The sequence below is a fragment of the Mesocricetus auratus genome, unplaced genomic scaffold (assembly GCF_017639785.1).
Source record: "Mesocricetus auratus isolate SY011 unplaced genomic scaffold, BCM_Maur_2.0 Super-Scaffold_100008, whole genome shotgun sequence".
Lineage (NCBI taxonomy): Eukaryota > Metazoa > Chordata > Mammalia > Rodentia > Cricetidae > Mesocricetus > Mesocricetus auratus.
Genome location: NW_024429192.1, coordinates 71,272,784 through 71,294,207, shown reverse-complemented (window position 1 = coordinate 71,294,207; position 21,424 = coordinate 71,272,784). Strand labels below are relative to the sequence as shown.

The 21,424-nt window shown below is 38.9% G+C and overlaps 1 protein-coding gene and 1 non-coding gene across 2 annotated transcripts; one reads left to right on the top strand and one right to left on the bottom strand.

Moving 5' to 3' along the window:
- Window positions 1-8,925: 8,925 nt before the first annotated feature.
- Window positions 8,926-9,032, top strand: LOC121142104. Its single transcript, XR_005879112.1, has one exon. It is a non-coding gene; the product is annotated as a U6 spliceosomal RNA (small nuclear RNA).
- A 7,377-nt stretch (window positions 9,033-16,409) lies between these two features.
- On the bottom strand, window positions 16,410-17,360 carry LOC101827858 (olfactory receptor 2M3-like). Its single transcript, XM_005077575.4, has one exon. It carries the CDS (start codon window positions 17,355-17,357, stop codon window positions 16,410-16,412), a length of 948 nt encoding a protein of 315 aa, XP_005077632.2. The 5' UTR covers window positions 17,358-17,360.
- Window positions 17,361-21,424: the final 4,064 nt, after the last annotated feature.

Here is a 21,424-nt window from a genome sequence, read left to right as displayed (position 1 = left end):
ACCCTGTAGCTCCCACCAGCATATACATCTACCCACACATGTATGTGCTGTACACCCACACACACACACACACACACACACACACACGTGCACCATACATATGCATACACCCCAAATTACATTAATATAATTTTGATATATCTCTATTTCCCTTCTGTGCCATACCAACTTCAGACTTCTTCTTTATTATATCTTGTAATTTTGTTGTGCTATTATTTACATAGTGATTAATAACCGTATAGTCTAACTCATTTTGAAATGTGGATTCCACTTGTAATCAACATTGTACCTTTATTAGTCCTATTAATGCTGAGTGTTATCTAATGGCCTACTTTATATGCAATTTGTCTTTTTCCTTTTAGCTATTAACATGCTTGGTTATGTGTGATGGCACCTTTCCTTGCTGTCCTTGTTTATTTGGTGTTCTTTGTGCCTCTTGTACCTCCATAGGCATTTCTTTCTTTAGATTAGTGAAAAGATTCTTTGTTTCCTATGATGTATTTATGAATATGTTTGTGCATTTAGCCTGGGCTTCATCTTCTTTACAGCCATTATTTATGGATTTTTGTGTTTTTATAGTATTTCAGACTTACTGGATGTTTTGTGCCAAGATTTTTGTTTCAGGTTTTCTTTTCCTTTTCTTAACTGAATTTTCATTTCTTCCACCTGTTTACAAGACATGAAATTCTTTATTTCTTCTCTTTTTATCTGAGACTTGCCTGTTAGGTTTTTATTTTGCATCCTATATATTTATTTTCTATTTTATTTCAGTTTGGGTTTTCTTTTTTTTTATTAATATTTTTTATTTTCCATTTTAAATTTAGATAAGAAACAAGGTTGCTTCACAAGTCAGTACGAGGTCCCTCTCCCTTTCCCTCCCCTCCTCCCGTGCCCTCCCCGCATCCCCCCCCCCGTTATCCCCTCATTCCCCCAGGGAGGGTGAGGCCCTCCATGGGGGTGTCCATAGTCTGTCATTTCATATAGGGCAGGGCCTAGACCCTTTCCCAAGAGTTCAGGGTGAGAGTGCACCTCACATTGTTCTATGGGAGTCCAAAGTCCGTGTGTATACTTGGTATGGGTACTGATCTGCTGCCCAAGGCTCAATAGATTCCCTAGGCCTCCTCACTGACACCCAGATTCAGGGGGTCTTGATCAGTCCCATGCTGGATTCCCAGGCTGATGCCTGGGATTCTAGAGTTAACCTTTGTCTGGTCAGCTGTTTCTGGGGGTTAAACCAGCCCAGTCTTAATCCCTTTGATCATCAGTCCTCCCTCTCTGATACTGGCTTTCTTGAGTTCAGCTCAGTACTTAACCAGCCACTAAATGTAGTTTCTGTTTCCCAGACTCTCTGGCCATAGGATTGTAGGCTGGCACTCCCCAGATCTATGTCTAAAATCCATATATGAGAGAGTACATGCCATGTTTCTCTTTTTGTGACTGGGTTACCTCACTCAGGATGGTTTCTTCTAGTGTCATCCATTTGCCTGCGAATCTCATGATTCCATTATTTTTTCTGCTGAATAGTACTCCATTGTGTAGATGTACCACATTTTCTCTATCCACTCTTCGGGTGAGGGACATCTAGGTTGCTTCCAAGTTCTGGCTATTACAAATAAAGCTGCTATGAACATAGTGGAACAGACATCTTTGTTATATGAATGGGCATCTTTTGGATATATGCCTAAGAGTGCAGTTGCTGGGTCTTGTGGTAGGTTTATTCCCATTTTTCTGAGGAATCTCCATACTGCTTTCCAAAGTGGCTGAACCAGTTGGCACTCCCACCAGCAATGGAGGAGTGTCCCCCTTTCGCCACACCCTCTCCAGCATAAATTGTCATTGGTGTTTTTGATTTTAGCCATTCTGACAGGAGTGAGATGGTATCTCAGAGTTGCTTTGATTTGCATTTCCCGGATGGCTAAGGATGTTGAGCACTTTCTCAAGTGCCTCTCAGCCATTTTAGACTCCTCTATTGAAAACTCTCTATTTAGTTCTGCAGCCCACTTTTTAATAGGGTCCTTTGCTGTTTTGGAGACTTGCTTCTTGAGTTCTTTGTAAATTTTGGAGATCAACCCTCTGTCCGATGTGGGATTAGTGAATATTTTTCCCATTCTGTGGGCTGCCTTTTTGTCTTGCTGACTGTGTCCTTTGCCTTACAGAAGCTTCTCAGTTTCAGTAGGTCCCATTTATTAATTGTTGATCTTACTGCCTGTGCTACTGGTGTTATGTTCAGGAAGCTGTCTCCTGTACCAATTCGTTCAAGGGTACCACCCACTTTCTCTTCTAAGAGGTTCAGTGTGGCTGGATTTATGTTGAGGTCTTTGATCCATTTGGACTTAAGTTTTGTGCATGGCGATAGACATGGATCGATCTGCATTCTTCTACATGCCAGTCTCCAGTTATGCCAGCACCATTTGTTGAAGATGCTTTCTTTATTCCATTGTATATTTTTAGCTTCTTTGTCAAAGATCAGATGTTCGTACGTGTGTGGGTTAATATCGGGGTTTTCAATTCGATTCCATTGGTCTACCTGTCTATTTTTGTGCCAATACCAAGCTGTTTTCAGGACTATAGCTCTATAATAGAGCTTGAGGTCAGGGATGGTGATGCCTCCGGACGTTGCCTTGTTGAACAGGGTTGTTTTGGCTATCCTGGGTCTTTTGTTTTTCCATACAAAATTGATTATTGTTCTTTCAAGGTCTGTGAAGAACTGTGCTGGGATTTTAATGGGGATTGCATTGAATCTGTAGATTGCTTTTGGCAGGATTGCCATTTTTACTACGTTGATCCTACCTATCCAAGAGCATGGGAGATCTTTCCATTTTCTGAGGGCTTCTTTAATTTCTTTCTTTAAAGATTCAAAGTTCTTACGATACAGGTCTTTCACTTGTTTGGTTAGCGTTACCCCAAGGTATTTTATGTTGTTTGTGGCAATTGTAAAGGGTGATGTTTCTCTGATTTCTCTTTCAGCCCTTTTATCATCTGTATATAGTAGGGCTACTGATTTTCTTGAGTTGATCTTGTAGCCTGCCACTTTGCTGAAGGTGTTAATCAGTTGTAAGAGTTCCCTGGTAGAGTTCTTTGGGTCACTGATGTAAACTATCATATCGTCTGCAAACAGTGAAAGTTTGACCTCTTCCTTCCCAATTTGTATCCCCTTGATCCCCCTTTGTTGTCGTATGGCAATAGCTAGAACTTCAAGTACCATGTTGAAAAGGTATGGAGAGAGTGGACAGCCTTGTTTTGTTCCTGATTTTAGAGGAATTGCGTTGAGTTTCTGTCCATTTAGTTTGATGTTGGCTGTTGGTTTACTGTATATAGCTTTTATTATGTTTAAGTATGTCCCTGTTATCCCAGATCTCTCCAAGACCTTTATCATGAAGGGGTGTTGGATTTTGTCAAAGGCTTTTTCAGCATCTAGTGAGATGATCATGTGATTTTTGTTTTTCAGCTTGTTTATATGGTGGATTACGTTGATGGATTTTCGTATGTTGAACCATCCCTGCATTCCTGGGATGAAACCTACTTGGTCGTGGTGAATGATTGTTTTGATGTGTTCTTGGATCCGATTTGCCAGTATTTTATTGAGTATTTTTGCATCAATGTTCATGAGGGATATTGGTCTGAAGTTCTCTTTCTTAGTTGTATCTTTGTGTGGCTTGGGGATCAAGGTTATTGAAGCCTCATAGAAAGAGTTTGGCAAAGACCCTTCTGCTTCTATTGTGTGGAACACTTTGAGAAGAATTGGTATAAGCTGTTCTTTGAATTTCTGGTAGAATTCTGCACTGAGGCCATCTGGACCTGGGCTTTTTTTGGTTGGGAGACTTTTGATGACAGCTTCTATTTCCATAGGGGTTATAGGTCTATTTAAGTTGCTTATCTGTTCTTGATTTAGTTTTGGCAATTGATAGCTGTCCAGGAAGTCATCCATTTCCTTTAAATTTTCGAATTTTGTGGAGTACAGGTTTTCAAAGTATGACCTAATGATTCTCTGGATTTCCTCAGAGTCTGTTGTTATGTCCCCCTTTTCATTTCTGATTTTGTTAATTTGCGTGTTCACTCTCTGCTGTTTGGTAAGTTTGGACAAAGGTTTGTCTATCTTGTTGATTTTCTCAAAGAACCAGCTCTTCGTTGCGTTGATTCTTTGTATTGTTTTCCTGGTTTCTACTTTATTGATTTCAGCCCTCAATTTGATTATTTCCTGGCGTCTACTCCTCCTGGGGGAGTGTGCTTCTTTGTGTTCTAGAGCTTTCAGCTGTGATGTTAATTCTCTGGTATAACTGTTCTCCTGTTTCTTCATGTGAGCATTTAGCGCTATGAACTTCCCCGTAGCACTGCTTTCAAAGTGTCCCATAGGTTTGGGTATGTTGTGTCTTCATTCTCATTGAATTCGAGGAAGTCTTTAATTTCTTTTTTTATTTCCTCTTTGACCCAGGGATGGTGCAGTTGAGCATTATTCAATTTCCATGAGTTTTTAGGTTTTCTGCAATTTGTGTTGTTGTTGAATTCTAATTTTAAAGCATGGTGGTCTGATAAGATGCATGGAGTTATTCCAATTTTTTTGTAGCTGCTGAGGTTTGATATGTTGCCAAGTATGTGGTCGATTTTTGAGAAGGTTCCATGTGGTGGTGAGAAGAAGGTATATTCTTTTTTATGTGGATGAAATGTTCTATAGATATCTGTTAATCCCAGTTGGGTCATTACTTCTATTAGCCCTTTTGCTTCTTTGTTGAGTTTCTGTTTGGTATTCCTGTCTAGTGGTGAGAGTGGTGTGTTGAAATCTCCCACTATAACTGTGTGGGGCTTTAGATGAGATTTAAGTTCTAATAATGTTTTTTAACGAATGTGGATGCCTTTGTATTTGGGGCATAGATGTTCAGAATCGACACTTCCTCTTGGTGGGTTTCACCTGTGATGAGTATGTAATGACCTCCTTCATCTCTTTTGATTGATTTTATTTTAAAGTCTAGTTTGTTAGATATTAGGATTGCTACCCCGGCTTGTTTCTTGGGTCCATTCGATTGAAAAATTTTTTCCCAACCTTTAATTCTCAGGTAATGTCTGTCTTTAAGGGTGAGGTGTGTTTCCTGTATGCAGCAGAAGGAAGGATTCTGTCTTCGAATCCAATCTGCTAGTCTGTGTCTTTTTATGGGTGAGTTAAGGCCATTAATATTGAGGGATATTAATGACCAATGATTGCTCATCCTTCTTCGATTTGCGATGGTTGTTGTTGGTGGAATTATGTGTGGAATTTCACCCCTTTGTTCTTTTGGCTGTTGGTGAGAGAGATTCTCTAATGCTTATATTTTTCTGGTTGTAGTTAGCTTCCTTGGGTTGGAGTTTTCCTTCCAAAATTTTCTGTAGGGCTGGGTTAGTGGACACATATTGCTTGAATCTAGTTTTGTCATGGAATATCTTGTTTTCTCCGTCTATAGTGATTGAGAGCTTTGCCGGGTATAGTAGTCTGGGCTGGCATCCGTGGTCTCTTAGTGTAGGTAGAATATCTATCCAGGACCTTCTGGCTTTCAGCGTTTCCATGGAGAAATCAGGTGTAATTCTGATAGGTCTGCCTTTATATGTTACTTGACCTTTTTCCTTAGCTGCTCTTAATATTCTTTCTTTATTCTGTATGTTTGGGGTCTTGATTATTATGTGGCGAGGGGATTTTTTTTGTGGTCCACTCTATTTGGTGTTCTGTAGGCTTCTTGTACCTTCATTGGCATGTCTTTCTTAAGGTTGGGAAAGTTTTCTTCTATGATTTTGTTGAATATGCCTTCTGCCCCTTTGAGCTGGATTTCTTCTCCTTCTTCTATACCTATTATTCTTAGGTTTGGTCTTTTCATGGTGTCCCATATTTCCTGGATGTTTTGTGTTAAGGATTTGTTGGATTTAAGGTTTTCTTTGGTTGATAAATCCATTTCTCCTAGCGTATCTTCAACACTTGAGATTCTCTCTTCCATCTCTTCTATTCTGTTGGTAATGCTTGTATTGGTAGTGCCTGTCTGTTTGTCCAGCTTTTCTATTTTCTGCCTTTCTTCAGATTGTGTTTTTTTTAATGACTCTATTTCAGTTTTCAACCCTTGCAGTGTTTGCATTGCTTCTTGCAATTTTCTGTTTATCTGTTCATCCGTTTGTTGCCTTTTATGAATTTTTTGGTTTGTTCTTTCTTCCATTTCTTGCATTTTTTGGTTTGTTTTTTGTTCCATTTCTCGCATTTTGTGCTTTGTTTCTTCTTCCATTTCCTGCCTTTTTTGGTTTGTTTCTTCTTCCATTTTTTTCATTTTTTGCTTTGTTTTTTCTACCATTTCTTGCATTTTTTGCTTTGTTTCTTCTTCCATTTCCTGCCTTTTTTGGTATGATTCTTCTTCCAATTCTTGCATTTTTTGCTTTGTTTTTTCTTCCAATTCTTGCATTTTTTGCTTCATTTCTTCTTCCATTTTCTGCCTTTTTTGGTTTGTTTTTTCTTCCAATTCTTGCATTTTTTGGTTTGTTTTTTCTTCCATTTCTTTGAGGGATTTTCCAATATCCTCTTTTAGGGCCTCTATCATTTTCATGAAAGTGCTTTTAAGGTCGTTCTCTTCTGCTTCATCCTCATTGGAATGTTGGGGTCTTGCTGGTGTGGAGTCTCTAGAATCTGGCGGTGTCATATTTGTTTTTCTGTTGCTGACTGTGTTTTTGTATTGTCTCTTTCCCATCTCTTCTTCTAGTGGGTGCAGAAGGAGCCCCTTACTGGTCTGGGGACCAGAGTTCCCTTTTGGTGGGTGCTAGCAAGTCCAATAATCTGGTGGTTCTTCTATTCCTTGTCCGAATGCTGGTCCCGTGGGTGGAGAAGAAGATCAGGAATCTGGGGCGCTTATCCTCTTACCTGGTCCCCTGGACCCTATGCTGGGTCCTGTTGTACTTGATCCAGAACAGCTACTCCCCTGGTCTCCCTGGGTCCTCTGGTTTCCTGGTCTCGTTGGTGGGAGAGAAGACCTGGGGTCTGGGTGCTTGGCTCCCGCCGGAATTGGGAGCTCTGTGCAGGTCCCAGGCGATCTGCAGGCACTGGAGCTCAGGCCGGGAAGCCGGCCTGTTTACCTGCTGCTGCTGGAAGAACCGCCGCTTCCCTGTACTCCCAGCCTCCTCTCCCTTGGGTTTTCTTTATTGTATTTTTTCTTTGATAAATCATACTTCCAGGTCTAGAATTGTTCACATTATTTCTATGTTTGCATAGTCATCATAATGACATTTATTAATATCATTTTAATATACTTGAAGATGTTCACAATTGCTGTTTTGAAGTCTGTGTTTTGTGCTTCAGCTAAATTGCTTTTTTCATGACCTATTTCAATATGGTTGCTAGTATTTGGAGGAGGCCTACTGCCCTGGTTGTTCTTATTTGTGCCTTTGCACCAGAATATAGACACTTAGAGCTACTAAGTTTGACGTGTGTGTCTTAGCATAGATGTTGGGTTCCTATTCCCTTCCTTGGTTGCTGTTGCCCACTCCAGGGCATAATTAATTGTGGTGGCTATCATGCCCCTGGTAAAGAGTTTCTGCAGGTTATTGTATTACAAAAGAATAGAGATGGGTAGAAAGAAAGCATAAAAGGGATGGTGGAAAAGAACTGGGAGACAGTGCTGGGTCTACACTAACATGCAGAGTCCTTGGAAGTCAAAAGTGGTCTTGATGAAGGGACTCCTAGGGTAGACCCCAGAAGGACTAAGGCAAAGTCCAGAAAGACTGGATTGGAGGACTGGCAGAATCATAAATGTCACCACCTGAGTGGCCAGTGAGGATTCATAAGAGGGAGTGAGTTACCAGGCATCATAGAAGAATAAAGATGGAATAGAAGCAAGAACTGAAAGGGGTGGGAGAAATAATTCAGGAGACACTGGGTGAGTACCAAGTGGTGGAGCCCTGAAGGGATAAAGCTTTTCTGTGGTGAGCGGACATTGTGCAAGGCTAAAGCAGGACTATGAGTAAGTCTGGAAAAGCCAAAATGGAGAGCCAAGATATACTTACTCATGGGATGAAAAAAACAAATATGTATAAGAAAACTCAGAAAATTCACATCTAGGCCTGCAAAATTGCTCAGTAGTTAAGAGCACATACTCGTCTTGCAGAGAAGCTGAGTTTGATTCTCAGAACCTGCATCAGGCAGCTCACAACTACCTGTAACTTCAGTTCCAGGGGATTTGATACCTTTTTGACCTCTTAATACATGTGGGCATGCACACACACACACACACACACACACACACACACACAAGTAATAATTAAATTAAAATTGTTTTACAACCATGTAATGGGTCCTACCAAAAAACTATATTTATGCCACAAAAATTCAAAATTGTTCTGTAAAATATTTTCATATCATTACATTGGAATGTAAAGTACTTATCTGTAAATATCAAGGAATATAATTTAGAGTGGCAAATTTGTGGTATGTTGATAAGAGAAATAAATGGATACCTGATATGGAAAATCTAAATCTCCATTATAAGTTTGATAAAATAACAGAAGTATTATATATGTACATTTATAGGAACATACAAAACCAGTGGTACATATGCAATATATCTGAATACATATCAGCACTTTCCACACTTCATAAGAATATATATTTCCTAAAATAACCTTCTTATTAAACTTGATTTCAAAATATAACAATAGTTTGGTTCTATCCTTTAATATGTATTCATTTATTCCTTGAAAATTTTGCATGTGTGTCTGTAGAGATTGCTGAGTGGTTTAAACCATGCACTGCTCTTGCAGAGGATCTCAATTTGATGCCTAGAGAACACACTAAGCAACTCACAACTCCCTGAAACTCCAGCTCCATGGGGATACTACACTTCTACCCTCCAGGGGCACCAAGACACACATGCACAGATATCTACATGGGCATACACATGCATAACTTAAAAATTAATAAAGTGAAAAGATGTGCTTGCTTCAGCAACACATATACTAAAATTGGAATGATACAGAGAAGATTAGCATGGCACCCGCACAAGGATGACACACAAATTTGTGAAGCATTCCATATTTTATGTCTATCTCCATGCACAAAGCTTAAGTCCAAATGGATCAAAGACCTCAACATAAATCCAGCCACACTGAACCTCTTAGAAGAGAAAGTAGGTGGTACCCTTGAACGAATTCAGGAGATCGCTTCCTGAATATAACACCAGTAGCACAGACACTGAGGTCAACAATTAATAAATGGGACCTCCTGTGAGAAGCTCCTGTAAGGCAAAGGGGACACAGTCACACAGTCAACAAGACAAAAAGGCAGCCCACACAATGGGGAAAATATGCATTTTTGACAGAGGACTGATCTCCAAAATTTACAAAGAACTCAAAAAGCAAGTCTCCAAAACACAAAAGGATCCAATTAAAGAGTGGGCTACAGAACTAAATAGAGAATTCTCAATAGAGAAGTCTAAAATGGCGGAGAGGCACTTGAGAAAGTGCTCAACATCCCTAGCCATCAGGGAAATGCAAATCAAAATAACTCTGTGATAACATCTCACTCCTGTCAGAATGGCTAAAATCAAAAATACCAACAACAGTTTATGCTGGAGAGGATGTGGAGAAAGGGGAACAATCCTCCACTGCTGGTGGGAGTGCCAACTCATACAGTCACTTTGGAAATCAATATGGAGATTCCTCAGAAAAATTGGAATCAGCCAATTCCACTCTTAGGCATATATCCAAAAGATGCACATTCATACAACAAGGACATCTGTTCCACTATGTTCATAGCAGCATTATTTGTAATAGCCAGAACTTGGAAGTAACCTAGATGCCCTTCAACCAAAGAATGGATACAGAAAATGTGGTACATTTACACAATAGAGTACTATTCAGCAGAAAAAAACAATGGAATCCTGAAGTTTGCAGGCAAAAGATAGGACTAGAAGAAGCCATCCTGAGTGGGGTAACTCAGTCACAAAAAGACAAACATGGTATGTACTCTCTCATATATGGATTTTAGACATAGATCTGGGGAGTGCCAGCATACAATCCCATGGCCAGGGAGTCTGGAAACAGAACCTTCATCCAATGGCTGATGGAAGCAGAGGCAGACTCTCACAGCTAAGAACTGAGATGAACTCAAGGAACCCAGTGACAGAGAGGGAGAACTGATAAGCAAAGTGGTTAAGACTGGGCTGGTTTAACCCCCAGAAACAGCTGACCTGAACAAGGGGTAGCTCTTGAATCCCAGACTGATGGCTGGGAATCCAGTATGGGACTGATCAAGTGCCCCTGAATGTGGGTGTCAGTGAGGAGGCCTAGGCAATATATGGGGCCTTGGGTAGTAGATCAGTATTTATCCCTGACATACAAATGGACTCTGGGTGCCCATCCCACAATGAGAAATGCACTCTCACCCTGGACTCTTGGGGGAGGGTCTAAGCTCTGCCCTGGATGAAATGACAGACTACGGACACCACCATGAAAGGCATCACCCTCCCTGGGGAAAGGAGGGGGTATTGTGGAGAGGTTGGTGGGAGGGCATGGGAGGATGGGCGGGGGAAAGTGAGAGGGACCTGGGGTTGACATGTGAAACAACCTTGTTTCTAATTTAAATTTAAAAATAAAAAAAAGATTTTAAAAAGTGAAAAGATAATTTCCTATATGTAAACACTGTATCTTGACCATTTCTATCTCTATTCCTTCCCTAGCAACACCTATTAGGCCCTGCTAGCACATCTTCCTCCCAATTTCAAGACCTTTTCAATTTTTAAATAACCTGCTGAGTTAAATTAGAGCTTACAATACATTATATGTGTGGGTTTTTCCAGTATGTCATGCACAATCTACTAGTAGCCACCCCACAAATAAAAGTAACTCCCTTCTACAGTGGCCATCAATGTCAACCTCAATAGCTCCTCTGTTAGGGGAGGAGCCTCGGGATCCCCTCCTTAGTCCATGTTGGAAGTTTTAACTGTGCAGTAACAATAACCACAGCTGCTGTGAGTTCATGTATGCAACTGTTGTGTTCTGACCAGAGGACATCATTTCATAGATGCCATCCTCTAGTTCTTATGGGGTTTTTTTCCCTGCCTTCTTTTCCACAATATTCCTGAGACTTGGGATGCCAGGGCTTGCTATAGATTTCCCCTAATGGAGAACATTGGCATTTGCAAAATGATATTAACATAAAGCCTATGCTTTAAAGTATGCAGCTATTTCATAGAAAAAAACATGGTTATCGGATTGGAAAAATAATGCCAATCTCTTGACTTCTAATGTATGGTGTGTTACTAAGACAATGTTTGGATTTGTAATCAGGATATTTGATATTGGATCTGGGAATAGACACAGCACACAGGAGAGCCCTGACTGTTCCCAGGAAAATTCACAAGGGGCTCTTCCTATGAAGGTTAGACAACCTTTATTGATGAACAATAAAATCTAGACAGACTGGAAAACGTGAAGTTCAAATGAGAAAGAAATTGGCTTACTGACAACATGAAAAGAAATGAGCTGGGTGTAGACAACAGATATGGAGAAGACAAATGTCACAAAAGTCATGATTTTGAGAGTTAGATACACAGATAGGCCCCAGCCCTGTTTCCAGTCTTCAACATAATGGCTTCTACAAAATATCATGTGCCCTTGGACTCAATGATTATGTATCTCCATGCCTTTCCTTATTCATTGACTTTTTCCACTACTATGTGTTGTACACTTGGAAGTTTATCAGTGCAAGATGGTCAAAAAAACAGTGGGTATGTGAACCTAAGACTTTTCTTCCCCCATTTTTTCAATTATTAAAACTTAAACATGTCACATTAACATGACATACACTACAAAATTAATCCCCAGACTTTAGCCCAGAAATAGAAAACATCCCTGTATGTTCTGAGGACACTTTATATTTAAATATTGATTAGTGACCCTAGAGCCAGCATGGAAAGTCTTGTGGTTGTACTTGAGATTTGGGAGAGGTCTCCCCGAATTCTCCTGGAAGCCGAGAAGCAGAGCTCCCACGCTGAAGTCACTGCTCAGCTGCAGGTGAGTGTGGCAGATGCTCCAGAGGATACACAGTGAGGACAGCTGAGTCAACACAGGTTGGTAGAGAGAACCTGCAAACAGTATGAGAATAAATGCAGTAGAAAACGGAGTATACGTTCCCATGGATTGCTTGTTCCTACCTGTGACTTAAGGGAAGAGTAAAAGGAAGCGCATAGTCCACAGCATGAGGGACACAGCTCCTGACCCTTATCGTGGGGTGTCCCTGCCTCAGGTCTCATTGTATCTCCTCCACATTCCAGAGTCAGAGCCGTTCTTGCCAACGTGGTTCTATCCATGATGGCCTCTACTCCTCCCTCAGCCTTAGTGCTGATATTCAGCTCTCACACACTTAGGAGGATGGAGGTTTGTTTATGACCTGGGGAACCCTCTGGAGGAAGTGCCTGCTGGTCAAGGTGGAGTTCTACTTAAGGGAACCTTCCAGGCTGCAGAAGATGCAGAGACTGATCCCTAATCAATGAGAAAATAGCATCTTGAATATGCCAAAGTTCCTCTGAGTTAATGGTCATTTTGAGTTTACTGTAAACACAGACTGTCTCATGGTGCCCCCTGCTGGTTGTAAGACACAAAGTCAACATGGCCAAGAGATCAATGAGGCTAGTTCGTTTCACACTTGATTGATCACTGTTGAGACATCCAAAGTCTCGTTCCTAAATGGAGGATATAATTCTGTAATTCCTGACAGCCAGAGGTTCTCTTCCATGTGAGCGCCTTATGTGGTGAATCATGTAAACACGACCTATTACTACTCACCTCCTACCAACCGTTTCTCAGCTCTAAGAACAGTTTCATTGTCAGACAAAACCATCATCGAACTATTCAATGAATTTACCGCCAAGGACAAGAAGTTTTTCTGAGATCTTAAGGCGTGAGTGAGCAATGTGTGTGTACCAATTACTTTGGCATCTCTGAAGACTTTTGAGATGGATCACAGCACCCTCTGGTGGCCTCATTATCCTCAGGAGTATCTTTTAATTCATTTAACAAATAACTCATCAATACTGTATTTCTCAGTCTGACACATATTCAACAACTTTCTATGCTTTACTCATCCTGATTTATAAGTATTTGCTTGTTTTTTTAGTACAATAACCCAAAGTGTCTGCTTTAAACTTATCTAAGTGCTTTGAATGGATAAAAAGGATCTTTTTTTAATCACTAAAAAAGTGTATTTATTTTGAATCTCACATGGAATGTACAATTTGATTAACTGAAACTGTATATGATAAATTAAAAGAAAGAAATGAATGAAAATTTTCAAAGATTCATGACCAAATTTTTAATTACCACTTCACTATACAATCATGTCTACATGTTCAAGTCCCTTTAAACATTCTGAACACCAAAATAAATTTTCTGTTTGATAATATACCATGCACAATATCTGGCATTGCTTCCAGAAGTCATTATTTTGTGAGAGTAGAGGACAACAACTCACCTGAGATTAAGAGTTGGGGGAACCCTTCCTCTCATACTTGATAGGACTTGTTAATAGCCTAACATGGAATCTACCCTAGAAAATAAACCATTGTAATCAGAAAGAACAGGCTAATGTGGATAGGGTGGAACGGCAGTCTCAGAAGAACCATACACCAGAGATGTATACTATTCTCCCACACTCATGAGTAGAATGAGCAGTGTCCTAGCCCACCTCTCTTACAATATTGTTGAATTACTATGGAGCAATGGGGCCTTACACTAAGAATAATTTGGGCATTTCTATTCCCTGAATAATACATGTAGATAATGCTGGTAGAGTTCTATAACTCTTAGAAATTTTCATATCCTTAAAGTCTTCCTTATTTCATTCAGTTGTTACCATTTTCAAGTCTTCATTACAACATCTGTTCATATCCACACTTATAATTGCTGTATAAATTTCATTGTGTGTCTTCTAAATAGGTTTCTTTAGAAAGCATTACTATGTGAGTAGTAATTTCTGGAGAAGACATGCTAAAATTTTGTATAAATTTTAGAAAGGGAGTTAAGTGGTGAGGTGTACCTTTTGGTATGGATAACTTTCCCACCTTTGTTAAATAACCATTGAAATCTCTATTTTCTGTTGCCACAACTTAGAATTCTGTGAATCAGCAGGATACTGCATGATTTCAGAGTGGGGAAATTCAGCAATAGAGTGCTGTTGTCCTAACAGAAGGGATTCTAGCTTGGCTACAGGAAAGTTTTACTTCTGACCACATGATGGAACCCTCTACACAGCTAATAGCTTCTAGATGTGAATCTACATAAGCCAAGGTTGGTTTGGCAGAGAGCTGGTAGTAGTTATCAGTAAGACACACAGTTCTCAGCACAGAATCTTCCATTGAGTTTCACTGAATAGGGCTAGAGGAAGACTCTCTTGGAGTGCACCAAGGGCTCAGGTACAGTGGTAATTGTGGGTTGTGAAAATGGTTCAGCCCACAGATTCTCCAGGGGAGGGGATTGGGACTATACAGGACATGATGGTACTAGCTGACAGATTTTTTAAAGGGCTCAAAATGCAGATCCTTAGATGAGGAGCTTGAGGTTGTGGAACCTCAGGGTGGTCATGATGGTACTACTCAAGAGAAGCATACACAGCTCTGAGCACAGACTCTCAGGTGTTAAGTGAAAGGGGCTAGGGATGACAGGATGTGAAGCAGTGCTACCTGACAGGTATGCAAATGATCTGCACACAGACCTTAGGTCGTGGTGGCTTGGGGTTCTATTTTTTGTTATTTTTGAAACAGGGTCTCACTTTATATCCCAAACTAGACCAAAACTCACTATATAGCCTAAGCTCATCTTTGTAGCCCCTATTTCATGAGTAGTCCTACTGAGTTGGAGCCCCTAGTGCTGGGAGTTACAAGTGCTATGTCATAAGCTACCACATGAACCTTGAAGCTAACATTTAAAGCTACTGTAAAAGTCCTGGGGAAATTGGAAATGTACAACCAACCCGCAAATTATACTTTAATTCATTTAAAACAAAGTATTGAGGATTTTAACGGATGCTTAGATGACTGAATTGAGTCAGTCATTTGGAATTTATAAAATTTCATCACATTGGTGCTGAAGTTTTTAGCTACTGCATTTTAAAAACTTTTGTGGAATGTGGCTCCGTAAGACATCTTTTCAGTCAGGAAGAAAGAATAGTGAACTGTTGCCCATGATCTATCCTTGCTAGTGTTACTTCCATAATTACACTTCACAAAAAACAGAAAAAGTGAGTTTTGGAAAGAAATTCCGATAAATATTTGGTTGACCTCAATTGATCAAAATATAGATGTCTTCTCATCCTTCCTAACTAATCTTGAGGCTTTAAATGAAGATAAAGGCATTCCCTAAGGACAAGGTCACTATCCTAATGGCCTTCAAGAAGCAAACTCCCAAGAGTTATTTAGATGAATAGAAATTTAGTTATTTTAAGAGCCACATGTATATAGGCAACTCTCAGCTTCACACAAAATTTCAGCCTTAGCAAAGATCTAGATTTCGGCTTCCTCAGACTACAGTGTACAGCACCAGATACCTCTGAATAGCAGCAGATTGTCGCAAACAGCTTTTGGTGGACAATAAATGAATTATATTCATATTAGTTCATAATGCTTTTACTAATAGAAACATAAAATCTCATTAATTACACTTACATTCATAATATCATTGCAATATTTAAGGAATATGTAGACATTAGAAAACATAGACTTCTCTACTAAAAGTCACTCTCCTGTGTATAATAGCAATGACTGCACAAAAAAGTAAATGAGAACTCCTCATTATCCAGTATTCAGAAGAAAAAATGTTCATTACAAATATACATGGTGTGCATAAGACTCACTGTTGAATCTCTTTAACCTGTTGACTGTTGTTTGTATTTATTTTTGTTGTCAGACCCAAATACACATATAAGAATTAGGAGGGCTGGAGGCATAGCTCAGCCATTAAAGGCTAGGCTCACAACCAAAAATATAAGAATTAGGAGAAAATTAGTAGCTTAAGTTTAGCAAACTTGTAAGTCCGAAGTAGGCTGGACCCAATAGAAAAAATATCAAAGGTTTTGTATTAGCAAGCAGTGTGAAGGAAAAATATTTTTGTTTGTTAAATGTTATTACTGATAATACAAGGAAATGGCCACAAACAACTGACATACTTGAAAAATATGAATGTCAACTTTCTTCACAGATTTAATTTTATGTGGTGGCTATAACTCTACAATGATGAAAATATTAGTTGTTGGAATGTATTGCTTCATCATATAAATTTGCACATAAGACATGCTTTTTAGATATGACTTTGCTATCTAGTCTCAGACTCAATATGTTCCTCACACTGGACTTGAAGTAATGGCACTCCTTCTTCAGCCATTATACCTAACTACTTGAAGCATGATGAAAAATAGTGCATAGTAATCAGATAACTCGTGCTCCAGCCTTGTCTACCCCTAATACTTTCATGAATGCTCTGGTCACTTCTCTGTTGCGTAGGCTGTAAATGAGGGGGTTCAACAATGGAGTAAGGATGGTATAGAAAGCTGATACCATTTTGTCCTGGTTGGGAGAACGACCAGAAGAGGGTCGCATGTAAATGAACATGGCTGCCCCGTAGTACATTCCCACCACTGCAAGGTGAGAGGAACAGGTTGCAAAAGCTTTGTTGCGACTCTCAGCAGAGGCCATACGAATGACAGCCAGAATCACACGAGTATAGGAAGCAATAATGATTACTACAGGGAAGATAAGCATAATTACACAGCAGAAAAATATCATCTTTTCATATGTCAAGGTATCACTGCATGAAAGAGTGAGCAGGGCTGGAACCTCACAGAAAAAGTGAGGTATTTCTCTGGCACCACAATATGAGAAAGACAATGCAGCTGCAACTTCTATTATACCATCTAGGGAGCCAAGAATCCATGAGGAGGCAGCCATGAGACCACATATTTTATGACTCATGAGAATAGGATACCTTAATGGGTGGCAAATAGCCACATAACGGTCATAGGCCATTAAAGCCAAGAGAAAACACTCAGCTCCAAGTAGAGATACATAGAAGAATATCTGGATCCCACAGCCAGCCATGGAGATGGATTTGTTGCCAGAAAGGAAGTTGAAGGCCATCTGGGGCACTGTGGTACAGATGAGCATAAGATCCATAAGGGAAAGTTGGCTGAGAAGGATGTACATAGGGGTGTGGAGTTGGGCATCCAGGTAGATGAGAAGCACCATGGTAGAATTACCCATAAGAGCCACAAAGAAGATTCCTAGGGTTAGTGAAAAGAAAAAAGTATGAAGAGGGCTGTGATCAAAAATTCCCAGCAAGATGAAGTCATAGTTGATGGTCCAATTGTTCCATTGCATCGTGAGAATGTTCACTGTAGAGACAGAATATGTAACATGAGGTTTTCTGGCCAGGGTGGTTCCACTGCCTTTCTCTACCCCCAAAGACACATGAGAACACTATATTAGTATAATACTGTTGGCCAGTGACTTGGGCTTCTTTCCACGTGGCGTTGGCTTACCAGACCTTCAGCTACTTTGCCTGCTACATGGTGAAGGTTGACTCAACCTCTCTGCAGAGAAGAGAAAAGGGCAATTTCCTGTTTTGTCCATGCTTACATTCTGATTATGCCCAGCTATGTCAATTCCTGGGATTTGTCTGTACAGACCTCCAGCCCTCTATGGTTAGCTAGGAACAGTTTCTGCCCAACTACATCAATCACTTCCTGGGATCACATGATGACTCCTCTCTGCCTACACTTCCCAGAATCCTCCTCATATCCTAGTCCCACCTATCTTGCTGCCCTATTGGCCAACAGTGTTTTATTCATCAACCAACAAGATAAACATAAAAACAGAAGAACATTCCCCATCACGAATATATAATAAAGATCATAATAAATCCTTCTAAGCTAGATATGCACACAGTACTATATGAATATGAGAAAAGTGTTTTGTTGGTCATAATCTACTTTATTTCATGATGGGAGTGATTAAAACTTACTTTTGAGCTCTCTTATGCTCTCTCAGGCACACACATGTGCTCACATACATGGAAACACACATAGGTACATGCACAGTTTTATTCTGTATTAACTTTGACTTTGAATTCATGATTCTCTTGCCTTAATGCCTAAAGTGTTGGTATTACAGATATGCATTCACCATCATGCCTGGCTTGATGATTTTTAAACTCTAATTTCTCAGCCAACAGACATAAAAGATTAGATCAAAGCACATGTGAAAAGTCATGCAATCAAGTTTGAGGAAGAAGTCAATACACATGTATAAGGTCAATTATTGCCTAATAATTATGTAAATTATACTTACTTTTTGTTTTCAAACCTTTTTTATTCCTAAAATTTAATTAAATTTTCCATTTACTGTTTTAAAATTATCTGTTTATTATATTTTATGTATACATTTATTTTCTTGCATGTATGTTTGTATACCACATACATATAATATCCTTGGAGGCTAGAGAAAAGAACAACAGTTCCTCTAGAATCTGAGTTAGAGATAGTTGTGAGTTTTGTGTGAGTGCTGGGAATTGAACCTGAGTCTTCTAGAAGAGTAGCCAATGCTGTTAAGCACTAAGTCATCTCTCCAGCCCTTGCTTTATTTTTTAATATTTAGTTAGATCCTTCAGATTTTCATACAACATATTCTGCATGCATTCTGACCTCCACCTATCCCCTAACCATGATCCACATCCTCCATTTCCTTTCCCACTCACTGTGGGTTTTCTTCTTTTTCATACATGGGAGTCTAGTTTGTAGGAGTGGGCCCTACTCTGGCATGTAGTAGATCTGCCATGGGTCACATTATTAAAGAAAATTGACTCTTCCTGTAGTGGTGAGATTTTCTGCATACATTCTCACTGTGCTGAAGATTATGTATGTCATGAGCTTGTACAAGTCTTCTGTATAAGGAGTTACAACTACTGTGAGTTTATATGTGTAACTGCTATGTTGTTTCTAGAAAACACAACTTCCTTGATACCACCTACTATTCTTTCTTCCACCTGTTCCAAGAATATTCTTGAACCTTGGGATGACAGGTGCCATATGTATATCTCATTTATGGCTGAGCTCTCAATTATCTCTTATTCTGCGTATTTTGACCTATCAAAAGTTAAAAGAAATCTCTAGAATTGAATAAAAATGAAAATACACCATCCCAAATATATGGAATATGATGTTGACACTACAAAAATGTTTATAAGACTAAGTGATTACAATTTTTAAAAATCTGGAGAGATTTTATATTAATAATTAATGATGTAACTTAAGGCCTTGTTTAACAAGAATAGGCAGCATCCAAAATGTGTAGATGGGAATAGGCCATAAAAATCAGGGATAAAATAATGAAATCGAATTTAGAAAACAATACAAAGAACCACTGAATCAAAGAATTGGTGCTTTGAAAATATTAACAAGATTGACAAACCTCTAGCTAAATTAATCAAAAGAAATAGAAAAAACTAAATAAACCCGGAATTAAATAGAAATGTTATAGCATACATTGAGTAGATCCAGAGAATCATAAATAAATAACATAAAAATCTGTACACTGTGCACTTTAAGAAATAGAGCCCAAAACTCCCTGAGCCAGAACTGACATGAATTGTCCCTCCCTGAGGACTGGATTTTGTGGTACCAGAGGGACTATGTAAGCTTCCAAAGGAGCAAAGGAGAACAGGAATCAGCAGTCCTGCTAAACTATGATGCCTATGAACCACTTCCATGACAAGAATGAAAAATAACCCTACGGATCTAATAGTGGCACACATATGTTGGCAAGAACCAGCAACTCTCAAATTGGAGCTAAGAACATGTTCCACAAGAGGGAAAAAATGCCAGGTACTTGAAATCTACCTAACTACTCAGTGCTTGGGAAGTCATGGTTATCAGAGGAGAATCTACAACCACTAATTTACTAAGCCAGTATAATTTCTAACAAAAATCTATAAAAAATTGTTCTTATATCTCCAAATAAGTATACTCTTCACTCTTTATCAAGGAGATTTCTTTTTTAAAAGATGGGGACACCACAAAAAAAAAAAAACCACCACCAATCAAAATGTACAGTTGTGGAGCCCAGTTCCAAGGGATACATCTACAAAACTTTCCTGCACCTAGGGAACATGGAACATTGCAAAAGAAGGGGCAGAAGGGAAGTAAGATCCAGAGAATTAGGTAGTTTCCCAAAATACTGTGTCTCCTACAAATAACAGAAGCCATAAATTCTCACCCAGCTAAGCAAGAGCAACACAATGGACATGCCAAAGTGGGCAGAAAAAGACCACAAATCTCAACCCTACAAAATATGCTATAGGGAACAGGTGAAATCTGGGAGCATGGGAAGTGGTCTTCTCTAGGGAAGAGCACAAAAATGTGTCTAGCGCCAAACAGTCCAGCTTGAAAGCATATAAACAAATAATATTATATAGAAGGAGAAGTTTATACTTACCATTATATATTGTAAATGGGTATGTGTTTATATAGTACCATGTAATTATGATTTATGAAATAAAGCATGAATTTAAACAATAGTAGAAAGAAATATATGGGATGGCTTGGGGGAGAGAAAAAGGAAGGGAGAAATGTAATTATATTATAATCTCAAAAATAAAAATATCTATACACTACTAAATGACAAATCTAAAGGAAATTAATTAATTTCTAGATATATATGAAATGCCAAAATTAAATCAAGATGATACAAATGATTTAAATAGATTTCTAACAACCAAAGAGATAGAAACAATAATTAAAAACCTCCCAAATGAGAAGCCTGGTTACAGATGATTATATTGCAGAATTCTACCAGACCTTCAATGAAAGACACACAACGGTTCTTCTTAATTATTTCATAAAACAGACAAAAAAGTAACATTTTCAAATAGGTTTGTGAAGACTTGATTATCCCAACCCCAATACCAGACAAAGATTGAGCAAAAAGTAATTATCTATCAAATGACCTCTGTAAAAAGCATAGACACAAAAATTATCAATAAAATAATTGTAAGTTGAAATCATGAACACACCAAAAAACCTACCAACCAGAATTAAGTTGGCTTTGTCTCAAAGACACAGAAATTATTCATCATATGTAAACCAGCAATTATAGTTCACCATATAAATAGATTCAGGAATAGAAACCACATGATGATCACATTAACTTCAGAAAGAGGCTTTGACAAAATCCAATATTCCTTCATGATAAAATCCCTAGAAAACCTAAGGATACAGAGACATCACTTACTATATTAAGCAATATTCAGCAGGAACACCAACAACAAAATTGTCATTAAAATCAAGAAAAAATATGAATATCCACTCTCTCAGTTCTTCTTCAAAATAGTGCTTGGCATCTTAACAAGAACATTAAAACAAGTGAAGGAGATAAAGGAGATACAATAGGAG

Excerpts from the sequence above, each read along its gene's own strand:
- LOC101827858 (XM_005077575.4), bottom strand. The coding sequence starts at position 17,357 with ATGCAATGGAACAATTGGACCATCAACTATGACTTCATCTTGCTGGGA.